The 20,538-nt window shown below is 40.3% G+C and overlaps 1 protein-coding gene across 6 annotated transcripts in view; it reads left to right on the forward strand.

The window, feature by feature from the left end:
* The window catches only part of USP24 (ubiquitin specific peptidase 24), a 150,368-nt gene that overhangs the window by 79,787 nt on the left and 50,043 nt on the right, over positions 1-20,538 (forward strand). For 5 of the 6 annotated variants that reach the window (XM_082833548.1, XM_082833549.1, XM_082833551.1 and 2 more), the window contains 12 exons: positions 304-402; positions 496-669; positions 4,167-4,252; positions 4,418-4,511; positions 5,777-5,932; positions 8,814-8,911; positions 11,669-11,764; positions 11,884-12,112; positions 12,810-12,969; positions 14,033-14,188; positions 16,326-16,396; positions 17,311-17,471. In XM_082833548.1, the coding sequence (XP_082689674.1) occupies positions 304-402; positions 496-669; positions 4,167-4,252; positions 4,418-4,511; positions 5,777-5,932; positions 8,814-8,911; positions 11,669-11,764; positions 11,884-12,112; positions 12,810-12,969; positions 14,033-14,188; positions 16,326-16,396; positions 17,311-17,471 (1,580 nt within the window). The remainder of the gene's footprint in view (positions 1-303; positions 403-495; positions 670-4,166; positions 4,253-4,417; positions 4,512-5,776; positions 5,933-8,813; positions 8,912-11,668; positions 11,765-11,883; positions 12,113-12,809; positions 12,970-14,032; positions 14,189-16,325; positions 16,397-17,310; positions 17,472-20,538) is intronic. The other variant, XM_082833553.1, reaches the window with a different exon arrangement.

Here is a 20,538-nt window from a genome sequence, read left to right on the forward strand (position 1 = left end):
TTCAGTGGCAAGGAAAGTGGCTGGTGTGACTAGAGCACAGTGAGAAGGGGAAGAGTGGAAGACACTCCAGTGGAAGAAGGACTTGAGATTTCATTCCATGCATGCTGGGGAATGGAGTATGGAATAGAATATTTAATTACTGCAGGAGGGAAGCCTCACAAGGGCAGGATTCTTGTCTTTGGGTTCTCTGCTGTGTTCCCAGGTTCTGGAACAGTGCCCGGTACATGACAGATGCTCGCTAATAGTTGTTTAAATTGATGAATAAGTGAATTACTCAGAACAGTGTTTCATTTCATTTTACAGGCTCACAGTAATGAAACCATAGGGAGTGTCCGGTGGAAGATAGCCAAGCAGTTGTGTTCTCCCGTGGATAGTATACAGATATTTACAAATGATAGTCTGGTAGGTGTAAATAAACATTTTGTGGCACTTTAGTCTGATACCAGTATTTTCCTCTCCTTTCCTTCTCAGTAATTAAGAAAACACTTTTTACAGCTGACAGTGAATAAAGATCAAAAGCTCCTCCACCAGCTGGGCTTTTCTGATGAGCAAATCCTCACAGTAAAGACTTCTGGCAGTGGGACCCCGTCTGGGAGCTCTGCAGATTCCTCAACCAGCTCCAGCAGCAGCAGCAGTGGGGTGTTTAGTTCATCATATGCCATGGAGCAGGTATTGAGCGATAATATTCAAGTTCAGAACAAGAACGTAAAATCATTAAGTTTTGCCTTCGGCCCATATAGATTTGCATGATTATGTCCTTTTCTCTCAGACAAGTCTGCCCCTTCAGAACTGTATCACTGAGAAATGCTGGGATTCAGTTGGGAGAAGAAGATGCACAATTTGTCAGTCTTCTGAACCACAGACTCTTCTGAGTCTGAGTGATTCTGCCTGGCCACTGCTTGCTGCTCCTCTCATATATCTCTCTTCATTGATTCATTGAGTTTCCTCTCCTGGGTCATTCCTATTAACATTCAAACGTGCTGTGCTATTTCTACCATCCTTTTAAAAAACCTTTTTTCACCCCAATTTCAGCTTCAATTCCTGTCCCCATGCTCTCCTTCCCAAATCAGCAAAGCTCCTTGAAAGGGTTGTCTAAGCTCTCTTTACCATGCTCTCTTGACCCCTCTCGAAAATAAACTCTGCAAGGTAATCTGTCATGTCCACCTCTCAATCCTCGTCTTCTTGACATTTCAGCAGTTGATCCATGTGATCACTTCCCCTTGAAATACTTTTTCCCCTTGGCTTTCAGAACCCCCCTGGCTCCGCCCTCCCGCTCTGGTTCTCCCTCTTTGGTCTCCTCTGCTGCCTCCTTTTCATCTTCCCGATCTGTGTACAAAGAAGTTCCCTGGCTCAGTCCTTTGACCTTTCCTCTGTCTACACTCATTCCCTTAGGAATCTCATCCAGTTTCAAAGTGTTATATATTGTATGTATATTGATAACACCCCAATTTTTATCTTCAGCTTGAAGTCTAGGTACATGGAACCAACTGGTTAATCAGCATCTCCTCTTAAATGTGTGATAGACATCCCAGTCCTAACATCCAAAACTGAGCTCCTGATATCCCCTTTCCCACCACCTCACCCCTAACCCAAACCTCTTCATCCCAGTCTTGCCGTATTTAAGATAACGCCTATTTCATTCTTCTAGTGGCTCATGCCTAAATCCTTGGGTCCCTACTTTCTCTCAAAGCATAGCCCTATCCGTCAGCAAAGCCTTGACTCTACCTTTAAAATTCATCTAGAATCTAGCTCCTTTTGTCTGCCTCCACAGCTTCCACACCAATCCAAGCAGCCGTCCTCGCTCAGCTGGAGGGTTTCAGGAGTTCTTCAACTGGTCTCAGGGCTTCTGCCCCTATACCAGTTCAGTCTCTTCTCTGTGTAGCACCCAACAGCCCATGATCTCTTTTAAACAGAGTCAGATTATATGCCACTCCTCAGCTCAGACTCTCCAGCGGCTCCCATCTCACTCAGAGTAAGAGCCAGAGTCTTTACTGGGACCTTCAGGGCCTACTTGGTCTATCCCCCGCACTGAGATGTTCCCCCATGACCCACCCTCACTCTCACCACTCCAGCTGCACTGGCCTCCATGTTGGTCCTCAAACAAAGTGGGCCCTGTGCACCTGCTCTTCTCTGTGCTTGTAATGTTCTTTCCTGATACCCATGTGGTTCTTTCTCACTTCCTTCAGCCTTCACTCAAATGTTGCCTTCTTGGTGAGCCTTCTTTGGCAGTCCTGTCTAAACTTGCCACCTGTTGCTACTCCTGCACATCTCATTTCCCTTCCCTACTTTATTTTTGCCTCTCCCCCCCACCAGTGAAATTTAAGCTCCTTGAGAGCAGACTTTTGTCTGTTTTGCTCACTGCTGTATTTCCAGCACCTAAAACAGTGCCTAGAACATAATAGGTAATCAGTATTTGTTGAATGATTTTATGAATCAGGGTTTTTTGTACCTTCTCTCTGCCAGGAACTGAGCTCAGCACCAGGGGTACAAAACTAACAAGACCATTCAGTTCTTTATGCTTTTATAGTCTAGAAAAGTAAGATAATACCAGCCCTCGTGTGAAATAAAGGTATTTAAATGACAGAGAGGGATTTTTTTCATAGTTATTATGTGTAGTCCTTTCATTTAATTACAAATGTAAGATCTTTGCATGGCTATCTCTTTCACTTAGAGAGCATAGCCTTGCTTATAGATACCACAGAATCCTGCAGGGTTAATGTTAGTATTGTGCCGTTTCTTAAAAAGTAACTATACTTATATGAAGTGAGAATTTAAGAATGAAATCATACTCAGAGCAGTATTATGACAGTTTATCAGCAACAGAAATGACGTACATAGCATCTTTGAGTTTAACATTTTTAAACTATCTCATATTTATCCTGAATTTATTAAAAACCTTCCCAAATATATTCTATAGTGATATCCAGCTTTTTTATTTCTTATACCAGAAAATAGTACTTTAATCACATCTGAATCTCTTCTATACAGTTGTATCCATTTTTTTCACCTTTAAAAAAAAGAGGCCAACTTCTTTTTCTCAACTTAAATTACATTTATATCTATGTGGTTGTGTGAGTGTGTGTGTTTGATTATATCACTTTGAATTTGTGGGGTTTTTTGTTTGTTTGTTTGTTTTTGCGTTACGCGGGCCTCTCACTATTGTGGCCTCTCCCATTGCGGAGCACAGGCTCCGGACACGCAGGCTCAGCGGCCGTGGCTCACGGGCCCAGCTGCTCAGCGGCCATGGCTCACGGGCCCAGCTGCTCCGCAGCATGTGGGATCTTCCCGGACCGGGGCACGAACCCATGTCCCCTACATCGGCAGGCGGACTCTCAACCACTGCGCCACCAGGGAAGCCCTGTTTTTTTTTTTAATACGATTGACTCCTGGTTTGTTTTTGTTTTTTTTTTTCACAACTCACACACACACACTTTGTATTTTATTTTAACAAGAGATAAATAAACTGACACCAAGCATTGTAAATGGATGACTGCAACAATGATTGCAATTACCAAACACGAAACACACTCTTACTATGTCATAATATTGACATTCAGCCCAGTAATCCTCCACTGTAATGGCTCCTTTACCTTGCAGTGAAAATTGCTTTCTATATTTTTTGCCTCTGAGTCCTTGTGGGATTTTTTATTATTATTATTCAAACAGAAAGTCACACAAATTATAATCATCCTCATCAGTTCACTCAGTCCCATGTAATTAATTTTTTTTCATCTTGATCTTTTGTTAGCACTTTTATGAATTCATCAGCTTTCCATTAGAGTTCTGAATGAATTTGCTTTTAAATCACTCTGCCTTGTTTGCTCCTGCCAAGCTATGATCAGCTCCCAACGGTGCCCACCCTCCGTTCTGTTCATCACATCTGCCCTTCCTTCTGCCTCTCTGCCGCTGCCTGCTTTTTGGTGCCTTAGCCCCTTGGCCAGCAGGTGGTAGGAGAAGAGAGCCCAGGTGATGAGCACGCTAGGAGAGGGAGTGGTCCCTCACTCTGTGTTCCCGTGCGTTGTTGTTTGAGACAGATAAGCACCATGCTTCCCTCCAGTTTTGCAGGCCAGTCTTTAAGAACCAGGAATTTTATTGTTCGTACCTTTGATTAGAAAAGGAGGAAATTGTTTTGTAAATTTGCATTTATATTTTGCTTCCTCCCTCAGGAGAAATCCCTCCCTGGTGTGGTGATGGCACTTGTGTGCAATGTATTTGACATGCTTTACCAGCTGGCCAATCTGGAGGAGCCAAGGTAAATAGAAATGTTTACAAAGCTTGAAAGAGAGAAAGGTATTAAAGTTAGGGAACCCAGTAAATGTTCACTTGAAATGTATATTACTTCACATCCCATACTAAATGACTTTGTTATTGAAACTGTGGTTTGTGTGAAAAAAAATTAATATTTGAAAAATTTCAGGATAACTCTACGAGTACGAAAGCTTCTGCTCTTGATACCCACTGATCCAGCCATTCAGGAAGCCCTTGATCAACTTGATTCTTTAGGAAGAAAGGTATGAGTATCTTGGATAGTTATTTAACAGACATGGAAATTTTATATCATGATTCAGTGAAAATTCAGCATGACATCACATTAAGGTCATATGATATCATCTTTCCCATAACAGTTTTTTTTTTCTTTAGAAAAATACCTTTGCTGTAAATAATGATATCAAATTTTAGAACTGGAAGAGCCTTTAGTATCATCTGCTTCCTCCTCCTTCATGTTTTATATTAGGAAACCCAAGCGCAGAGTGATGAACGGTTTTGACTAGGGTCAGACTCTAGTTCTGATTGAGTTGAGATATTTTTCTTCTGTTATGATGCCTCTCTGAATGTGGTTGTTGCGTATGTTTGAGTTGCTTGCGTAAATGGGTTATCATTTAATATTTTCACAGCTGATATTTAAAGTTCCTTTTGTTTAATGTTTAGAATCTTGTTCCTTAAGAGTTGTGTATATATATATAATGAAATTGTGTTTTATCTATAATATTGTTTGTGTTCTCAGAATAAATTCATTTAGATCAAAGCTGTTAGAACTAAGTTATGAATTTTGTATTTCAGTGATTATAGTTTAGATGAGCTCATAATCATGTCACATGTACCTTATATATTAATTTGAGGAAGAAGAGAACTAATGTAATTAAAAACTATATTACTCATACTAACTAAAAAAATTATCAAAACTACTACACTGCAATCTTATAATTTAATTATCAATGTTTGGTGGTAAAAATTTTATTTATTTATTTAAATTAATTTATTTATTTTATTTTGGCTTGCGAGGGCTCTTCACTGCAGCACGTGGGCTTTCCTAGTTGCAGCGCGAGGGCTCTAGAGTGCATGGGCTCAGTAGTTGTGGCGCGCAAGGTTAGTTGCCGTATGTGGGATCTTAGTTCCCCAGCCAGGGATCAAACCCATGCCCCCTGCATTGGGAGCACAGAGTCTTAACCACTGGACCACCAGGGAAGTCTCCTAGTGGTACAAATTTTAAAAACATGGAAACAAATTAGGATGACCCCACTAGTGTTGCTTAGAATACAATCCCAGAAGCATTCCTGTAGGATCGGAATGCTGTTGAGCATTTACTGTCTGTGTGATGGAGTTCAGTGCTTTGTTAATAATTAGAGTGATGTGGCTCTGAGGTTAATTTTTAGAAAATTTCATTGATTTGATTATATTAAAGTCGGAAAAAACATTAGAGTGTGTAGTGATATCTGCTTCTCTTTAATTTGTGCTTTTGAGCTGTATATTCCTTTTTTCTTTCTATTAAACTTAGAAAACATTGCTGTCTGAAACAAGTGCTCAGTCTTCAAAATCTCCATCCCTCTCTTCCAAGCAGCAGCATCAGCCAAGCGCCAGTTCAATTTTAGAAAGTCTGTTTCGATCTTTCGCTCCAGGAATGTCCACCTTCAGAGTGCTCTACAACTTAGAAGTAAGAAACCTCATTTCTTTTTATTTCATCTTAACAGATTCATTTTGGCCTAAAGGTTCATGCTTTCAGATATCAGAAATAAGTAAATAGGTTTCTATTATTATTGAATGGTTTGTTAAGAAAAATTAGTTTTAAAAAGTAAAAAATAGAATATAAATTGAAGTATTTTGTTGTTTTGGACTTTGAACATGCTCAGTTTTCTTTTTCAGTTTATACCTGTGTGCATTGTTATACTTGCAAAATAGCATGTGAATAAATAATTAGGAAGCGTTATGTATTAAAATGTGTCATTATCTTCCTCTGGAAGTTTTGCAAGTCTGTATAACATCAGTTCCTAATCCTCAGCCTTCTTGTTATTAAATGCATCCTAACTTTTTAAAAAAGCTGTTGTAATTTGTGGCCATTAATGAAGCTTTATAAGGAGTTTGTCAAGAGTCACATTAACATTATTATTTCAAGGTTAAAAAAAAGAATTGAAAGAATTTGAAAAGAATATTTTTATTACCCTTCTTCCCAGTAGTAGCTTTAAACTAGTAGATGTAGTTCAGTAAACATTTACTAACTGTTTACTGTCTACTAGTCATTGTGGTATTTAAAGGGTCAGAGTTGAAAGGACAAGATAATTGCTCCAAGATCTTATGAGTAAGACATAGGGGAGGCTGGATAGGCTGAGTCATGAAATGAAAGCAGTAACAAAGCAGTGTGGAGAGTGGCCCACTCTTGGAGGGTGAGGGGCTAGACCCTCAGGCCACTTAAGATCTGGAGAAAATAGAGCCCTGAATGATTTTGCTTTGCCCTAATATGTTCTATCCAGTCAGTTATTTATTAAGGAATCTAGATCAGTGCCTAAGCAACCTTAATCATCAAATTACCATTTATCTTCAGTAGGTTTTGAATCACAACATAGGTCATAATTGGTAGGAAGGTACCTGCTTGGGCATTTTTTCCAAGATTTATTTCATCTGACAGTCTAATTTGGAGTATAAAATTACATTCATTCATTTTTATGTTTCACTTATTTATATGGTGGAGCTGTGTTAACATTTCATATTTGCCTTAAAATAATCATTCTTGTGAAAACATTTGTTGGGTTCAAAAGGAGAAAATATCTAGCAAATATTTTAAAAATAAAACATGTCCTTATTTCTTGCAGACATTTAAAAATACATACAATATTCTAAAACAGAAAATTACCTAGATATTTTTGGCTAACTCAAGCTTATGAAATTGACATCTTACAATTACTGCCAGATTTGTCATTTGCTTTTGAATGATTGTCTCAGAAAGTTAAGGTATAAATTTTAACACCCATATTTGAGAGCACCTAGAGAAACAGAATGACCCAACAGTGGGTCTAGCTTGTCATTGGCTATCTAGATTGCATTATCTTAGAGCCAAAGGGTTATATAAATTATCTCCGGTATAATTTTAGGACTTCTGATTAACTGGAAATTCCTCTGATAGGTTTTCTTTTGCTTGACATAAAAAATGTAGAAAACCTAACACTCCCAGAGCACTTATTTTTACTATTACCTGCAAGGTTAATGTCCTTGCATTTCGATCTTTAACTTATGTTTGCCCACTAGGAAAATTCAAAGTGGATATTCCAAATACCCATTCCTTTGGAGAAACCTTCCATCTTCACTAAATTGTCCATTAAACATGGGGAGTATGTGCATGTGGCTGTTGACATTCAGGAGGGGTTAGGGTAGCAGAGGGTTCCCATTCTCCTTGTGTGATGCTTGTGATCTGAGGCTGGTGAGGCTGTTTCCCAAAGGGCAGCTTAGGAAGAAAGCATCTTTAAACAAAAATACCACATTAAAAATCTAAGCTCGTAAAACTAATAGGTTCATAGAAGCAGATTTTTTTGAATAGAAAAGGATCTTGAATTACATCTAGATTAAAACCTTAGGGAAACTGTAGCAATGAGCTTTAAAATTTTTTTTAAATCATTACTAAATAAGCAGTTGTTTACTGGGCAATTGTTTTGTGCCAGAGCTTGTACTAAAGCACCTTAAGCTTGTGTTATCTTACTTACAAACAATCCTCTGGTAAAGGTAATTATTGTCCTCATTTACCGTATGAGAAACCTGAGGCAAAAAAGGAAAATTACATATCTGAGATCTTTCAGCTAGTCGGTGGTAAAACTAGAATGTGAGCTAGATTCGTCGTCTCATACCACAGTATGATTAGTTATGTGAAATAATTCTCTACTATACCAGAATATTTAGTTGAGCTTTCCTTTCGGTGGGTATTGCAGTGTCATAAAAGGGGCATGGGTATTAGAGTGAGGCACATCTGGACTTGAATTCTAACTATGTGACCTCGGGTGGGAGGTCACTTAACCTCTCAGGTCTCAGTCTTTTACCTGTAGAGTAAAATACCTGTGCTGTGCATAGTGAGATTAAGAGAGAATGCATGTTAAGTGCCTCACCTTCTGCCTAGTACTTTGTAGATAGGTGCTCAGTAAATAGGAGTTAGAATCATTATCTGGCAACTCATCCAGCATTTATAATAAATGGGCTGTTTTGTAAGACTTTAGTTTATATACTTTTTCTAGAACATATCAGCATAACACATAATGTTACCTGCTCTTATCTAAGTCTGGGAGCCTGAGACCTTCACATTTGCTGGTTTCATAAAAAGAAGAATACACCAGCTCTCTTAAAAACAGAAAGGTTTTTCATGCTAAGTAAATGGAACTTGGAAAATGTGATTATTTTATTTGTGAAACATCAGCCTCCTTACACTACTGAGGGTAAAAAGAACAGTAGCATTTAAAGAGATTCTGACTCAAATTGTCTGATTGTTTTACTTAGTATAAAGGAGTAATTTCAACTGGAAATGTTGGGATGATTAATTGTGCTTATCTTTTTCCAAGGTTCTAAGCTCCAAACTCATGCCAACAGCTGATGATGACATGGCAAGAAACTGTGCAAAATCCTTTTGTGAGAACTTCCTCAAAGCAGGAGGTTTGAGGTTAGAGTTTCGATATTATGTTATATGAATTGCAGAAAACGAATCTAGTTATTTTAGTTAATTTCTCCTGCCAAGCCTTGCTTATTCTTACAAGGCATTATGTGAAGCATTATGACAGTTATAATAAGGAGTGTTGTTTTAGTCTTTCGAATATTTTAACTCATTTTATGACTTTTGATTATTTGGAAAACTGACAGAGGCATGTCTCTTTCCTCTCTGGTAGTGAGGGAAATTCTCGAGTAGAGGAGAGAAGGCTTACTGTTTCTGTTCATTCCCACATCAGTTTGAGATAAGGTGAATCTAATTGTCGGTAATCTATGTTGTGCAAGGCATTAGTGATGGGGGTGCACAGATACTATCCCTGCCTTTGAGAGCCTCATGGTTTAATAAAGAATAACAAACAGTTATTATAAGTATCAAAACAGAGGCTTATAAAAAGTGCTTTGTGGGGTGGGGAAGAAAGCAGTGGTTAAATGGTTAGATTTGCTTAGGATCATAAGAGTAGGAAATGCTTCCCAGAAAGTGACATTTGAGCTAGGAATTGAGCGATGAGTCGCCATTCCCTAGGTAAATAAGGGGAAAATGGCACTCTAAGCCAGAGGTGGGGTGGGGATGAGTGAAAGCATCATGGACTGTCTTGGGAAGTACAGTTGCCTAGTGAGGCTAGAGCAAAGGATAAAGGAGAGAAATATGTAAAGAGGGGTCACATTGAGGAATTTCAGCTTTATCTTGAAGACCATGGAAAAACAGGAGGTTTCTAACCCAGGAGTTACCTAGAACAGTTACTCTGGCTACAGTGGAGAAGATGGATAGAAGTGGGAGGGAGAGGCTGCAGGCAGGGAGAACTATAGAACTATGACTGTTCCAGAGGAGAGGTGACCGTTTCTAAATATGGGACAGTGTGGTAGAAGGAATAAGGTGAAATAGGCAAGTCTTTATGACTAGATATAGGGTAGGAACATTTATAAAATGGCCTGTGATTTCTAGCTTGGAAGAGTGAGTGAATGGTGACTCTTTAACCCATATGGGAAATAAATATGGAACCAGATGGAGGAAAGTGAGAAAGTCAAGAATTTGATTGCACACGAGGTCCCTGTGAGTCATGTGAAGAGGATGGTTTGGACATGATGCTCTCGAGAGAAGTGGAGAATGGCACTAGAGGTTCAGGGGAGACATCAGTGTGTAAGTAAAGCCTCAGGGCATAAGCAGCTGGCCAAGTGTTGCGTGGCAAGTGTAAGGATGGGAAGCAGAATCAGTAAGTGGAAATCTCTGCTTTATGTTGAGTGAGAAAACGGAGGTGACAGGAGTTTGAAGGGTAGAATAACTGAGGGAAAAGTTTGCTCTTCTGTTTTGATTTTAATTTGTAGAAGACGTGATTCTCATTGTAGACTGACTAAAAGGGGCCGATGAAAGAGAAAAGAATAAAGATAAAAGAAAGGGGGATGATCAACCGATGGGGCTAAGTTCCACTGCAGTTGGAAGGAGATTTGCTCCAGAAAGAAGTAGGCATGCCATTTCCCCTGGGGGAGGAAGGAGTGAAGACCCTCTTGACGTTTGAACAGAGGGTAATTGAAGGAATTCCTGTCTGGAGGCCTTCAGGGGAAGAGAAGTTGGGTGAGACCTTGAGGAGATAAAGGGGGTGGGAAACAGAGAAGTGGAACTAGAAGGTTTAAACTCGTTTCAGATCACTCAGCCAGTTACAGAGCTGTGCTAATTAAGGCATTTTACTTCTGCTTATTTTTGAATGTCAGTTAACGTACGTGCCTGCATTGTTCTAAGCACTGGGAACAGAGCAGTGAGTAGATGAAACAAAAATCCATGTCCTCATGAAGCTTACAGTCTGGAACAGAAGACAGACAATAAACGAAGAAGTAAAAGTGTATGTCAGGTGGTGATAAGAGCTGTAGAGAAAAATAAGACAAGGAAGAGTGGATGGAGAGGGTTTGATATCCAGTGGGGTGATCCGGGAAAACTTCACTGATGGGGTGACATTTTACAAAGACCTGAAGGACGGGAGGGAGCAAGACCTGGAGATACGGGGGAAAGCTGTCCGGAGGAGCATCCAGTGCGAGCCCCTGTGCGGGCGAACCTGGTGCCTGCGAGGCCGGCAGGGGTCTAGTGTGGTTGGGGCCAAGTGAGGGGGCAGGGTAGGAAGCATGAGGTCACAGAGATACCAGAGGTCCGGTTATGCAGGATCTTACAAGCTACTATGAAGGAAATAGGAAGCCATGGGAGGATTTTGTGCAGAGCAGTTCCATGGGGACCTCCATTTTTAAAGGATCACTCTGGTTGATCTTTTGAGAATAGATTTTGGTGGTGAAACATCAAGAGTAGAATCAGGAAGAACAGTTGGGAAGCTTTTGCAGCAATATAGGTGGTAGTGGATATGAAAAACAAGCTTTGTGGAATACACCAATTCTGAACATAGTTTTGAATTGACAGTTCTACTAGTACCAAGATAGCAGTTGATCGGTGCACTCGAAACCGGTTAGTGAGAAGGAGAACCACCCAAACACTCTGTGTTGGTTATCTTTTTGGCTAAGGAAGGAGTCTAATTCTGAATGGACCAGGAGGTTTATATGTACTATAGGAAATAATTGTAATAGGAATATGTATGATCCATTTATAGGTAAAGATCTTGTAGAAATTTTAAGTAACTGATAACGTTTATAAACAATCAGATTACTTACAGAAGATTTCCTATAAAAGAAATAGAAGTCTTTAATATCTGCCTTTTTTTTTTCCTTTTCTTTGAAGTTTGGTTGTAAATGTCATGCAGAGGGATTCCATCCCATCAGAAGTAGACTATGAAACAAGGCAGGGAGTTTATTCCATCTGCCTACAACTTGCAAGGTATGTAAATATGTTGTGTTAGTCTCAGAAGGCAATTCTTGACTTTTTCTTCCAAATCCCATCCTTTAAAATAGTATGAAATGACCTTGACTAAGCCTAGCTTTTTGTTTCCTTTTAAGATTTTTACTTGTGGGACAAACATTGCCGACATTATTAGAGGAAGACCTCACCAAAGACGGCATAGAAGCACTTACTTCTCGCCCGTTCCGAAATGTCAGCCGGCAGACAAGCAGGCAGATGTCCTTATGTGGTACCCCAGAAAAGTCATCCTACCGACAGCTGTCAGTGTCTGACAGGTCTTCCATTAGGGTTGAGGAAATCATCCCTGCTGCTCGAGTTGCAATACAAGTAAGTGATTTGTGTATTCAAGAAATATTAAGTACCTCCTATGTAGAAGGCGCTGGTGGTGGTATGCAGATATAAAAACTACTGACATGAATATTGCCTTCAAGAAGCTTATGGTGAGTAAGAAAGAGATCACTAGTGCAGAAATAACTGTAATTCAGGTAAAAGATATCAGATGTTATAAGAGAACTACAAAGGCAAAGCATTCTACAGGCCATGAGAGGAGGTGGAATAAATTCTCTTCATGTGTGGCTATCACGGATGATTTTATGTAGGAGGTGGCATTTGAGCTAGGCCTTCAAGAATAGTAGGGATTCGATATACAGAGATTAGCTTGGAGAGGGGATAGTTGTTCAAGCAAAAGGGAGGGCGTGAGCAGTTAGAGAGAAAGCCGGAGCCTGTGTGGGTGGTCACACAGTGGTTCACATAGGCCAAAACGCAGAATGTGGAAGAGGGGAAACTATGAAAACAAAACTGGTGATGGGTAATTTGAAGCCAGAACATGGAGAGTAGAGTCTCTGTATTACAAGTAGCAGAGGGGTAGTGAAAGTCTTTGAACAGTATGGAAGCATGGAAAAGACTCTCTTGTGGATGATCTTAGAAGGAAACGAGTCTCAAAACTGAGACGGGGGGAGGTTATTGAAGTCAGCGGGATGTGTTCAAGTACTACCTTTTCTCACAACACTCTTCATTTCCTTAGACAATGGAAGTCAGTGATTTCACATCTACTGTGGCTTGTTTCATGAGATTGTCATGGGCTGCAGCTGCAGGACGGCTTGACCTCGTTGGGAGTAGCCAGCCAATTAAAGAAAGTAATTCTCTGTTTCCTGCTGGAATTCGAAACAGGCTCAGCAGTTCAGGTACTGATTAAAAAGGATAAAGTAATCAGAATATTGGGCAGGAAGTAGCTGTAAGAATCATCTTTGTATAGGTTGTTCAGAGTCACAGAAAGGAGAAAGCCTTTTCTCTTGTTTTTTTTTTTTTGCGGCACGCAGGCCTCTCACTGATGTGGCCTCTCCCGCCGCGGAGCACAGGCTCCGGACGCGCAGGCCCAGCAGCCACGGCTCACGGGCCCAGCTGCTCCGCGGCACATGGGATCCCCCTGGACCGGGGCACAAACCCGTGTCCCCTGCATCGGCAGGCGGACTCCCAACCACTGCGCCACCAGGGAAGCCCTTCCCTTGTTCTTGAGCGTGAGCTAAAACTAAATGTTTCTGAACATCAAGCTGGACACTCTAGGTTTGTGCACATTCAGTGTGCATGTATGCGTGTGCACACTTCATTTATGTATGTCATACTAAGAGAAAAAAGGTTGTAAATACAGAATATAGAGAAACCAAGCAGAGTTTTCGCTTGCTGAGTGTAAAAGTGTAGGGAGGCCAATAATTGTGGCTGTAATAAAAATTCATCTAGAATTTTTACCTGGAAAAATCATTTTCTTGGTTTGGCCTGTTATTTTCTGTTAGGCCTTTATAAATAGCTTTATTTCTCAGCTTCATTTGGTTTCCCTGCTCAATCTATGTGTGTGGATATATAAACTGTATGACATATGCACAGTAAAGGGCAGAAATGCCAAATATGTAGGATTTTTAGGGTTTTTACATCTGTGTAACCCATCTAAATCAAGATAAGGAACATTTCTAATATCCCAGGACTCCCACATGCCTCCAAAATTGCAATGTTCTTATTTCTGTCACCTGAAACTAGTTTTGCCTCATAAACATATTTTTAATGGTTCCAAATGTGTTTTAAGTACAAAGCAATGAGGTTCAAATCAAGTGACTAAGTCTCTCTTGTTTCTTAGCCTAAAGTGTCTTCTTGAACTCTTTACTTTCACTTGAGGATTATGAGACTCATTAAAGGATATTATAATCTCAAGGGTCCTGTGGGATCCACAGTAACCTTCTGCTTGCCTGTTTCCAGGAAGCAATTGCAGCTCTGGAAGTGAAGGGGACCCGGTAGCCCTGCACGCAGGCATCTGTGTGCGACAACAGTCCGTGTCCACCAAAGACTCCCTGATTGCTGGAGAGGCTTTGTCTCTTCTTGTTACTTGCTTGCAGCTTCGGAGCCAACAACTGGGTATGCAGGAGGCTTACTCTTTTAGTAAAAGGCCAGGTTTCTGTTAGGAATTATTTCTATCCCTTCATAGATAAGGTCATGTTAATAGAAATGGCAAAGGGGAAAGTTGGCATGTGGAATAGGTAAGAATAGTGCTAGAGTACTTAAATTCTGAACAAGTATTTATTGAGCACCTTCTATATACAGGGTTCCACAGTAGATGTTACAGGGCAGTATGTCTGCTCTCCAGGAGCTTACCATCTAGTGGAGGAATTAAAACAACCTGAAGTTGTATGTCATAAACTATAGAAGTAGAATTATATATCAATTCCTAAACTGATAATGACTCCAGTATCAAAAATCATGAAACTTAAGATTTGCCCTTTTGTCTTTATTGTTGGTTTTGGCAAACTAGGGCTGTTGCTAATCATACTTTTAACATTAGACACCACAGGGCTCAGTCCCTCATCTCTGTCTGCACTCATTCTCGCCACATAATCACATCCACGTTCACAGCCTTAAATTCCCTCTATGTGCTGATAACACTTAAATTTGACTCTACGGCCTGGACCACTCCCCTGACTTCTCCACTTAGATATCAGATAGACTTCCCAAACTTAACATGTCCAGAACTGAACTACTGGTCTGGCCCATACCCCCCAAGAGATTTCCCATCTGAATTGATAGCAGTTTTATTCTTGGAGACATCCTTGATTCCTTTTTTTCACACCCTTCTAATCTGTCAGCACATCCTTCTTCAAATTCTATCTAGATTCCACCCCTTAGACCACCTTCACTGTTAGCACCCTCTGACCTGTCGTCATCTCTTACTTGGATTATAGCAGTAGTGCCCTGACTAATCTCCCTGCTTCTACCCTTGCAGTTTATTCTCCACACAGTAACCAGAATGGACCTTCTAAACTGTAAGTCAGATTGTATCACTCCTCTGTTTAAAACCTTGCAGTGGCCTCTCGGTTCACACTGAGTGAAAGCCGTGTCTTTCCTAAGGCCTGACACCATCCACCCCCGTGACACCTGTGTGCCTTCACCTTCTCCCGCTCTCCCCTCACGCACCGTGCTTCAGCCACCCTGGCTTCCTGGCTGTTCCCTGACACTCAGGCACATTCCTGCCTCGGGGCCCTTGCACTGCCTGTTCCTAATTCCTGGTATGTTCTTCCTCTGCCTTTTTTAAAGAAATCGCAACCCTTCTCTCACCCACCATCACCTAAACTCTTTATTATTTTTCTGTATCTCTTGTCACTTTATAGCATACAATATAATTTCTCTGCTTACTGTGTTTATTGTCATTATCCCCTCCCCAACTAGATGGTAAGCTCCGTTAAGAACAGAGACTTCTGTTCATTTTGTTCCCTACTGAATCCTTAGCACACAAACACTGTGTGATGTGTAGTAGGCCCTCAATAAATACTTATTCAGGGATGAGGTCTTAACAACTCCACTTTAAAAAATTATACCAACACATCAGAGCCCTATTCTTCACTATTACTACTGATTCAGACTGCCTGTTCATAGAATTGGTGATCATTATGTATTTAGTATAACATCCAAATTCATCATATAAGATGTCAAGATAAACATATAGAAAAAGTTAGATGTTTATGGGACAGTTCAGTAATATCAGAAATGATTTACTTTGAGCAGAAATGCTTTTAAAGGCTTATATATGAAAGTAATTCATTATGAAATGCTTTTGAGCGTATACCGTACTTTTAGTTCGATTTTCCTGCAGTTGTTTTATAGAGATATTTTCAAATCAAGATGAAAAAATTACAACTTCAAGCTTTTTTATCATTTGTAAGTTTATTGTGGGGTACATTTTGTAGTTCACAAGTATTGACAGTTTTATCAAGGCAAGACATTTATTCTGTAACTGGTGTGCACACGACATCATGAAAAATGTCGGGGTGTGAAGATGACCAAGACACAGTCCTGCTTTTGCGCACCTTGGGCTCTCGTGGGATAGACTCAGAGACGTGGGTGCAGCTGTGGAGGCACTGAATTTGATTCTGTGTGGAAGAAGAGATGATTTCTAAGATAGTTAAGCTTAAGAAATTATTCAAAATTTTTGAAATTTTGAAAATGCATTTCCTAACTTATTTTCCTCCCCTGCTCCCATTATCTTTATTCTTATTATTAGCATCTTTCTATAACTTGCCCTGTGTTGCTGATTTTATCATTGATATTCTACTTGGATCACCAAGTGCTGAGGTAAGGATTTTTTACTTTATAAAAAGCCCCTTTGGTCCTGTTCTGCGTGGGCTCTCTGGATACCTGTGACATGGTGGGGAGTATAGAAGGGATGGTGTTTAGTCCTCTCGGGGAATCAGACAGAGAGGCCGCAGAGCCCTCTGAAAGCAAAGTGACCATTTGTACTGTTGCCCTCCTTTCTGTTCCATATTTCACTGAAAGTCAAGAGACTAGTGCTATGATTAACTTGTGTTTGTTTATAAAAAAAATCTTACAGCCAGTGTTCGGGATCCATAGCTGGCCAAGGCAGCTAGCATTAAGCATCAACAAGTTGGTCAAAATCAAGAAAGACCCAACCTCAAGCCATGAACTTTCATTAGATTTTATTTTATTTTATTTTTTTTTTTTTTGCGATACGCGGGCCTCTCACTGTTGTGGCCTCTCCCGTTGCGGAGCACAGGCTCCGGACGCGCAGGCTCAGCGGCCATGGCTCACGGGCCCAGCTGCTCCGCGGCATGTGGGATCTTCCCGGACCGGGGCACGAACCCATGTCCCCTGCATCGGCAGGCGGACTCTCAACCACTGCGCCACCAGGGAAGCCCTCATTAGATTTTATAATCCTCATTTTTGTATATGACCTTGAAAGTTAACTTTGAGGCACTTGCAGAAGAGTTTTTTCCTTATTTTCATTTTACATTAAATTATAAACCTATTGCTGAGAGTACAGTACTAGAATAATTTGGGAAATTAGTTCCCAGACTACACTTGTTTTAAATTAGCCCTAGTTTATTCAATGTAAACTTTACCATTAAAGATTGAAATACTCAAACCCTTACAGCATCCTTCACAGGTGGACTTTGGAAGAAAATAACTTTTTAAGCAGTCTGTAAGTGTTGGTTGATGTACTTCCTTTGCCACTAAAAATGTAATTTCAGATTCGCCGTGTTGCTTGTGATCAACTGTATACTCTTAGTCAGACAGATACTTCGGCCCATCCAGATGTGCAAAAGCCAAATCAGTTTCTCCTAGGTGTGATTCTCACTGCTCAGCTGCCTCTCTGGTCCCCAACTAGTATTATGCGAGGAGTCAATCAGAGGTACGTAAAGATGAAAAAGTTCATGTCATACAGAAAGAGAATAATGATTTGTGTACTGCTCCCCCAGAGTCCACAGTGCATGATTGAGATGAAGGACTTTCGTCTTTCCTCTTCCAACATTTGTACCCTGAAAGAGGGCATTTCAGGTTTTCTCCCCATTCAGGACAGAAGAGTTAGAAGAAACATTACCAGGCTTTCTTCCTCTCAAGCACCCCAACTCCCACCTCCACTCCTCTTGGTCCCCCTACCCCAGAGAGAAAGAGGACTCACTTGGTGGTTGAGAAGCTGCATGATTCAAGCCAGATCACTGTGTAAAGGTCGCACTGCCCGTGTCCACTTGTACCTCACTTTCTTAGCTCAGCCTGCTTCATAACTCCATGTCTAGGGTACTAGGGTATCCTTCTAGCTTGCTTTCTTGGTTTTATACATGCCTGGGCATGGAAGAAGGCTTGAGGTCCAGGCTCAGAGAAGGACTTGAGTAAATCCATTCTGCCTGCCCCATCTTGTCTCCTTAGGCAAGCCTGCATGCAGGGGTGCCCCAGTGTAGGCCCAGGCTGGGAGATTAGAGATCCCACACTGACCTCAAGTTTAAGCCAGTTTCTCTAATTCAGCTTTACCAGCGAGCCCTTGCTCTGGGGCTTAGAAGGTGCCACAGAGATTTGTGAAATCAATATGTATATGCTTTACAAATGAGAGCCCTTAGAGGGAAGAAACGTTAGAGCTACTCTAAACCCCTAACATATAAGCATCCAAACTTGGGCTTTTTTTTTTTAAGTGTGGTAACATATACATAATGGAATGTTTAACATTTTTACCATTTTTAAGTGTACAACTCAGTGGCATTAAGTGTATTGTGTATTTACAATTTTGTGCAACCGTCTCCATCATCCATCTCCAACACCTTTTTAGCATCCTAAACTGAAACTGTGTACCCAGTAAGAAGCCATTAGATAAAAGACTGATAAAGTTAACTCCATAAAAATTTAAATTTTCTATGTGGAAAAAAAATGCCGTAGAGTCAAAAGTCAGTTAAACTGAATAGATAGATTTATAACATAAATGACAGATAGAAGGCCAATTTTGCTAATATATGTGAAGAGCTGTTATAAACCACAAAAGACCAATAGCCAAATAGAAAAATGGACAAAGGAAATGAAGAGAGATAGTTCAAAGACAATCATGGAGATGATTTTTTTTTTTCAGATTTGCTAGATTTTTCTTTTTACTGTGGCAAAATATGCATAACATAAAATTTAGCGTTTTAACCATTTTGGGGTATAACTTAGTGACATTAAGTACGTACACATTATTGTGCAGTCATCACCACTGTCCATTTCCAGAACTTTTTTGTCATCCCAAACTGAAACTCTGTTCCCATTAAACAGTAACTCCCCATTCATTTCCCTCCTCCCTCAAGGCACTGGCAACCACCATTCTACGTTGTCTCTATGAATTTGACTATTCTAGGTACCTCATAAAAGTGGAATCATACAATATTTGTCCTTTGTGTCTAGGCTATTTCACGTAGTATAATATTTTTAGGGTTCATCCATGCTACAGCACGGGTCAGGGTTTCATTTCTATTTAGACTGAATGTATGTATATATCATGCTTTGTTTATCCATTCACCCATAGATGGACATTTGGTTTCCACCTTTTAGCTAGTATGAATAATGCCACTATGAACATGAGTGTACAAATATCAATTTGAGTCCTGCTTTCAGTTTTTTGGGGTATATGCCCAGAAGTAGCAATGCTGGGTCATATGGCAATTGTATGCTTGACTTTTCTGAGGAGCCACCATACTGTTTCCACAGTGGCTGTACCATTTTACATTCCCACGAGCAATGTGTAAGGGTTCCATATTCTCCACATCCTTGCCAACACTTGTTTTCTGTTCGCTTTTGTGACTAACTATCCTGATGGGTGTGATGTGCATCTCAGGGTTTTGATTTGCATTTCCCTAATGATTAGTGATTTTGAGTATCTCATTGTGCTTATTTGGCCATTTGTATATCTTCTTTGGAGAAATGTCTATTCAAGTCTCTTCCTCATTTTTTTTTAAATTTATTTTTATTTTATTTATTTTTTGGCTGCATCGGGTCTTAGTTGCAGCATGCGGGATCTTTCGTTGTGGTGCGTAGGCTTCTCTCTAGTTGTGGCATGCGGGTTTTCTCTTTCTAGTTGTGGCACGCAGGCTCCAGAGCGCGTGGGCTCTGTAGTTCATGGCACGTGGGCTTAGTTGCCCTGTGGCATGTGGGATCTTAGTTCCCTGACCAGGGATCAAACCCGCATCCCCTGCATTGGAAGACGGATTCTTTACCACTGGACCACCAGGGAAGTCCCCCATTTCCTCATTTTTAAGTTAGGTTGTCTGTTTTTTGTTGTTCTTTATATATTTTGGATATTAATCCCTTATCATATACATGATTTGCAAACATTTTCTCCCATTCTGTGGGATTTCTTTCACTCCCTTGATAGTGTCCTGTGATGTGCAAAAAGTATTTAATTTTAATGAAGTCCAGTTTCTCTGTTTTATCTTGTTGCCTGGGCTTTTGGTGTCATATCCAAGAAATCACTGACAGATCCAATGTCAGGAAGTTTCTCCCCTGGTTTTTTTCAGGGTTTTATTGGTTTAGCTGTAAGATTTAGGTTTTTGGTCCACTTTGAGTTGTTTTGTGTATGATGTGAAGTAAGGGTCCAACTTTATTCTTTTCCATGTGGATATACAGTTAGCACCATTTTTTTGAAGACTGTCCTTTCCCCACTGAATGGTTTTGACATTTCTGTTGAAAATCATTTGAAAAATATATATATAATATATTTACACACATACATAGATGCATGCATACATGTTTATTTCTGAGCTCTCTATTCCTATTCCTTGATCTGTATGTCTGGCTTTATGCCAGTACCTCCCTGTTTTGATTGCTGTAGCATTGTAGTACGCTTGAGGTCAGGAAGTGTGAGTCCTCCAATTTTGTTCTTCTCTCGCAGAATTGTTTTGGCTCTTTGGGGGTCCCCTTGAGATTCCATATGAATTTCAGGATGGGTTTTTCTGTTTCTG

This window comes from Leucopleurus acutus (assembly GCF_964270905.1).
Source record: "Leucopleurus acutus genome assembly, chromosome: 2".
NCBI classification, from domain to species: domain Eukaryota; kingdom Metazoa; phylum Chordata; class Mammalia; order Artiodactyla; family Delphinidae; genus Leucopleurus; species Leucopleurus acutus.